Genomic DNA, 6,053 nt, shown 5'->3' with positions numbered 1-6,053 from the left:
ACTTCAGAGCGCGCGCACAGTAACAAACCCAAAAATATCAGAGAAAAAAAGAGCGAGGTTGATGGCACAACAGTAATACCCCACCAAACCCAGGACATTTCCGTAATCTAACAACCTCAACATTGGTGCGAGGTCTTGCTCTCGGGCACCCACTATTTAAACCCATTGGGATCGGTCGGGATCATTCTCTCTCCCTCTGGAATTTCTTCAAGCAGCTTGCGTTCGTTGGAATCTCTCTTTCTCTCTCTAGAAATCTCGTGGGAGTTCGTCAGGTTTCTCATTGGCAGATTCCTCCGTTGATTTTCTGTTACTGAATCTAATTTTTTTCGAATTTTTGTTTGTATTTTGGTTAAATTTTGATTGTTTGATTAGGAGGTTTTGTTTGGTGGATTAAAGTTTGAATCTTTTGATATGCGCATTGGATCTCAGAATTGAAATTTCCGATAAATTACTGTTTTCGATGCTTTCGGCGGGAGATGATTACTTCAATTTCATTTTTTGCATTAAAAGCTTTGTGTTTGTGTGTGTTGGAAGTGTGAAATGTGGAAGTGCAATGATTAGGGAGTAAAGATTGAGTTTTTTTTAGCTAGTTTTGTTGCTTTCATTATGATCTCGTGCAATCGAATCCGCTTTTTCGATGCCATTGTGGTCCGGAATACGTTGGTTTCGTGATTATTGTTGTTTTGAAGATGATTGGTGCACGGAACAAAAAAGGAGTGTGTAGTCGGCACGATTGTGGTATTGTCTTATTGTATTCGTATTCTTGTTATTTGCTTTGAGGTTTGATCAGTAATTGTTAGCTTATTTTATAGCTTTTTAAAGTGTCAGCTACTATGTAGTTGTGATTATATGTGCGCAATATACGACGTTGATCCAATATTATTTGGTTTCATAAGTATCTTATTTGTTTGGTGGTTGTATCGTGTTAAAGTTTACAACTTTACTTGCATATTAGTATCATCATCTTAAAACTTACAACTTTTCTTGCATATTAGTATCATCATTTTACAACTTTACTTAATATTGCGATTAATCTAGAATGGATGCATGGTATAAACAGTTTAATTTGATACTCTGGGGATCTGTAAGTTCAGTTCAGAGTACTTAACACTATGCAGGAAAAAAAAAAAAAAAGATCTGCTCTGCCGAAGTAACTTACCAGCTACCTGACCTGAATTTAACCCAAGCTTGGCTTAATCAATTTAAGTTTTAGTGCCAAAGTAGGGTTGAATGCTGCTTTGGACTAAGGATCTGATCGAAATGCAGATATTAATAAGTTAAGCTATGTGTTTTGATGTTTTGTATGATCATGCACTTGGTTCAGTCTTTCTATTTCATGACCTTGTAAACCTTCTCCTTACCTCTTTCTATGTAGGTCTATGAACATGGGCTCGAATTCAGTTGTGGATATGATAGAGGCCTCCTCAGGGGTTCATTTTTCTGGATTTCACATGGATGGCTTAGAGCAAATACAGAAGGTGGAGCTACCGATAACATCAGCACATGAAAACATGCATAAACAGCCCTTCGTTATTGGTAAGTGTAAATTTATGGTTTGGTTTTCATTGTTGTTCCTAAGCAGGCATGGTAGCTACTTTCTTTAATTCTGCTTTCAAATGATCCATAATTTCATACATATTGTCACAGGTGTTGCTGGTGGGGCAGCTTCTGGTAAGACTACTGTTTGTGATATGATTATACAGCAGCTTCATGATCAGCGTGTTGTTCTTGTTAACCAGGTAATATTTCCTTGTTCAAGTGTAGAATTTTGTGATCTATTAGGCTAGTTGTTACATAATTTTTGCATGATTTTTTTTATTATTTGGTTCTCCTGTATTTCACATCCGAGAATTTTGCCACTTTTCCAAGTTAGTATCTTATATATCGTGGATGATATTATTACAGGATTCCTTTTATCATAATCTGACTGAGGAGGAACTTAATCGTGTACATGAATACAACTTTGACCATCCTGGTGAGGGCAATATTGCAGCTTCAAATTTAAGGGAATGTAAAATTGTACATGGACAAATATGTATATGAAATGTCATGATTTTTAAATGAAACATGTGCAATCTATCAAAGAATTCCATGTTGCTACAGTTTGAGACACCTAAAATGGTAACCAGACGGTAGTAATGTCGTGCTCTTAGTTTTCTGCATAACTCAACAAGTTGGTTTTCTGTAGTTTTTCTTTAGTGCTTTGCACATGGTTGGATTATAGAAATTTAAAATTAGATTGTGACCTTTGGTATGTTCAGTTACTATTTCTTCCAAGTACTTTATCATGCGTGCTGGTTGGCTCAGTTTTATGCTGGCTGTCTTTCAAATTTTAATTCATATTTTTTGCGTATCATCAGATGCTTTTGACACTGAGAAACTATTATCTTCTATGGACAAGTTGAAGCATGGGCAAGCAGTAGATATTCCAAACTATGATTTCAAAAGTTACAAGCATAGTGTGTTTCCAGCTAGACGGGTAGGTTTTGAAATCTGCGGCATCTATGAGACATATTGTCCAACATCTTGTTACCTGTTGTTTTGAGGTCTTATTCTTGTGAAGGGGTAGCTTTTGGAATTATATCAGAACACGTGTACACATTCTTATTTTCATGTATCTTGTGTAATTCTATCGTATGCACTGAAATTCTTTATTTTATCTTGTTATCCTTAACAGGTAAATCCTTCAGATGTCATAATCTTGGAAGGCATTCTTGCTTTCCATGACCCTCGTGTCCGAGAGTTGATGAATATGAAGATTTTTGTTGATACAGGTCATTTTTCTTTGTACCCACTTTTTCCTTTGGAATTGATAATTTTTCTTTGCCTTCCGAGAGTGCGCTGTCGAAGCTTATGTCGCCACAAACAACTCTCATTGTGGGAAAAGTTTTTTTTTTTGTTTCATGTTCTAGTATATTCATCTAATTTATATTATTTGGCTTTCACGTTAAATTTTTTAACTTGATTAGCCGGGATGTGGGGTCTCTGGTGTTGCATGGTTGTATTGCTTTTCATTTAATATCTTCTCATCGTATATTGAAATCAATTCTTTGTAATAGTTATAGTTTATGTTTTAGGCTACTGTCATAAGTGGAATGGTATATGTCACGTCATATTGTTACTAAATTAGGCCACTTCACATTTTAAAATTTTCAGTGCAGATGCTGATGTTCGGTTGGCTAGGAGGATAAGGCGTGATACAGTTGAGAAGGGAAGGGATATTGGTCAAGTTCTTGATCAGGTTTGCAACTTTCCATTTCATTGTTGTTAGACTTAATGTTGGTTTTTGTCCGAGCTTATACATAAGAGTTTTTTTTTCATGCTGCGAATTCACAAAAGAGTGTACGTGACTATTTTTTCTCAGTGACAATACTTGTGAGAATTCTCTTCTCGTAGAGTGTTAGTACTCAGTACTTGTGGAAAAGAATTCAAGATAAGTGGTGTACTCTTGAATAAACTGGATAATTTTTTCTACCCTATTGTACTCAAGTCATTCTTTGCACTATTTTACTCAGGGTGTTAAAGGGTTTCTTCTTTCATCCCTATTACCTCTACTTAACTTTGTTCCCCATGTTCATGTGATTTAGGCAACCAATTTAATGCTTACAACCTACTTCTTTGATGGTGCCTTTTCTCTGATGGTGATTATCATTTTAATGCAGTACTCAAATTTTGTTAAGCCGGCTTTTGATGACTTTATTCTTCCAACTAAGAAGTATGCTGATATCATTATTCCTCGCGGCGGAGATAATCACATAGCTGTTGATTTGATTGTACAACATATTCGTACTAAGCTTGGTCAACATGACCTTTGTAAAATTTATCCCAATTTATATGTCATACACTCTACCTTTCAGGTACCCTTCCTAGATATTTATATTCTTTGTATGTTAATTTTATTTTTTTTGGCTCATCAATTATTGTTGCTGGTCTCATGCAGATACGGGGTATGCATACCCTCATACGTGATTCTCAGACAACAAAGCATGATTTTGTTTTCTATTCAGACCGGTTGATTCGTTTGGTGGGTATTTGATTCTTCGAGTCAAGGGGATGATTTGATGGGTTTTAAGATCATTAATGAAATAGGGCCAATTATTATCTGTTTAAACCACTCATCATTAGTGCTGAATCTTGAATAGGTTGTTGAACATGGCCTGGGACATCTACCATTTACCGAAAAGCAGGTGATCACTCCAACTGGTAAGATGATTTTAATTTGCACAAATTATCATATATAACGTTCCCCATATTTGATTTTTGATTTTGGCTATCCTTTGTTTTCTTTGGTCTGGATGCAGGTTCTGTGTATATTGGTGTGGATTTTTGTAAGAGGTTATGCGGTGTGTCTATCATCAGGAGGTACAGATCCGCTCCTTTAAGGCATTTGGTTTTTCTGGATAGAAAAAAATAGTCTTCTACGATTCTTTCTAGTTTGGCTTTCTTTACACATGAACAATCACTTTCTCTCAAATGCATTCTTGTGAAAACAAATGATGATTATAATTAGAGGTTTTAAGTAGATCTGAATCGAAACCCAACCTGGTCTTTGTGAACCATATGGTCTTGTAACCATCAGGTACAATGTTGTATCTCCTGCTGAGTTTGATTTTATTTATAAAAAAAAAAATGAATTGCTATATGTTTTAATGGTTTGATTAACATTCTTCTATTACCAGTGGCGAGAGTATGGAGAATGCTTTGCGAGCATGTTGTAAAGGTATCAAGATTGGAAAGATTCTTATTCACAGAGAAGGAGACAACGGTCAGCAGGTTCACACCTCTCTCTCTCTTCTCACTCCCACCCCTCATGTTGGTCCAACTGCATGCATTTTCATGCCTGCATTTCTGTTACCCCCAAATGTTTTTCTTATTGATCTATTGTCTGAACAGCTAATTTATGAAAAACTACCCAACGACATTTCAGAGAGGCATGTATTACTGTTGGATCCTATCCTAGGCACAGGTTCGTTTTTTTCTGATAATATATAGTTATTGTTTGGACTTGCCGATTCTTCAGAATCAAGTACGCTAACAAAGAAAATAAATGACTGTCAAAAGTGATTCTTTTTAAAATCGTATTGAATTATTGGCTATTATAAAACTACATACCATTGTCTTCAGGGAACTCGGCTGCTCAAGCTATTTCTCTAATTTTAGAGAAGGGCGTGCCAGAGTCCAACATTATATTTCTCAATCTCATATCTGTAAGTTAACGTCTCTCTCACGTGCTTCAGGTTCCTCTGACTATTAGTTTGATTTTGGACTTCCCTCTGACCGTTACTTGTAAATTTGTAATGATGTTGCACATCAATTGGCCAGGCACCTCAAGGTGTGCACATGGTCTGCAAACGCTTCCCCAGAATAAAGATTGTGACCTCTGAGATTGAAAGTGGTCTGAACGAAGATTTTCGTGTCGTACCTGGCATGGGTGAGTTTGGGGACCGATATTTTGGAACTGATGATGATGATCAAGTGGTAGGTCCTCCATCAGTGTAGTTCCAATAAAAACTGCTAGTTTGTCCAACCCTTTGATCAACTCGAGTTATTTTCGGCAATGATGGAAATCAGTTCAACTTGGCTTGCCTAGTACTGTGCTGGGTTCTACATTTCAGTGTTGAAAAAGTTTTGACTTCATGAAACCGAATTATCATCCTTTGAATCTTGGATAATTTTACTTTCGAACCATTTGGCATATAGGGTTTTTCTTTCTCAGATGATGCTCTTCTATAAAGTGACGATACCGTTGTAAGGGTTGGACCGCTAGTTGTCGTAGCAGGCAGTGAATGTGTGCCTAGATTTTCAAGTTCCCTTTTGAAGTTTACCTTGCATCTGTATGGCTTAAAGGGGAAGCGATTTACGGGCAAATGAATGGCCCTCCCCATGATATGTATTATGAACCAGGACATTTACCGACAGTGATAATATATTTTTCGTTGCTTCACAATTTTCTTGTCGTTCCTCATTTTCGTAAGCTCTTGCATACAGTGAGGGTGTACCGCTCTCAAAATAACTAGTCACGCGATGAGAATTGTAAAGGCTGAACGTGAGAG

General features: G+C 36.6%; 1 protein-coding gene across 6 annotated transcripts; it reads left to right on the top strand.

Annotated features, from left to right (window-relative positions):
• LOC137715357 (uridine kinase-like protein 3) lies at window positions 1–5,947 on the top strand. Of its 6 annotated transcripts, none has more exons than XM_068454652.2 (15): window positions 1–272; window positions 1,376–1,536; window positions 1,648–1,739; window positions 1,906–1,975; window positions 2,361–2,479; window positions 2,678–2,774; window positions 3,162–3,241; window positions 3,663–3,857; window positions 3,941–4,024; window positions 4,143–4,203; window positions 4,302–4,362; window positions 4,680–4,773; window positions 4,894–4,966; window positions 5,125–5,207; window positions 5,323–5,947. In XM_068454652.2, exons 2-15 carry the CDS (start codon window positions 1,380–1,382, stop codon window positions 5,497–5,499), a joined length of 1,443 nt encoding a protein of 480 aa, XP_068310753.2. In that variant the 5' UTR covers window positions 1–272; window positions 1,376–1,379; the 3' UTR covers window positions 5,500–5,947. The 6 variants fall into 6 exon arrangements, with proteins under 6 accessions (XP_068310753.2, XP_088547822.1, XP_088547820.1 ...); XM_088691694.1 differs by having other exon boundaries at window positions 184–738; XM_088691695.1 differs by lacking the exon at window positions 1–272 and adding an exon at window positions 1,098–1,276.
• The last annotated feature ends 106 nt before the right edge of the window (window positions 5,948–6,053 follow it).

Source organism: Pyrus communis, chromosome 3 (genome assembly GCF_041283825.1).
Source record: "Pyrus communis isolate YQ-2024b chromosome 3, ASM4128382v1, whole genome shotgun sequence".
Taxonomy (NCBI): Eukaryota; Viridiplantae; Streptophyta; class Magnoliopsida; order Rosales; family Rosaceae; genus Pyrus; species Pyrus communis.
Note: the sequence above shows the minus strand (reverse complement) of the source record. Positions and strands in the feature narration are given on the sequence as shown.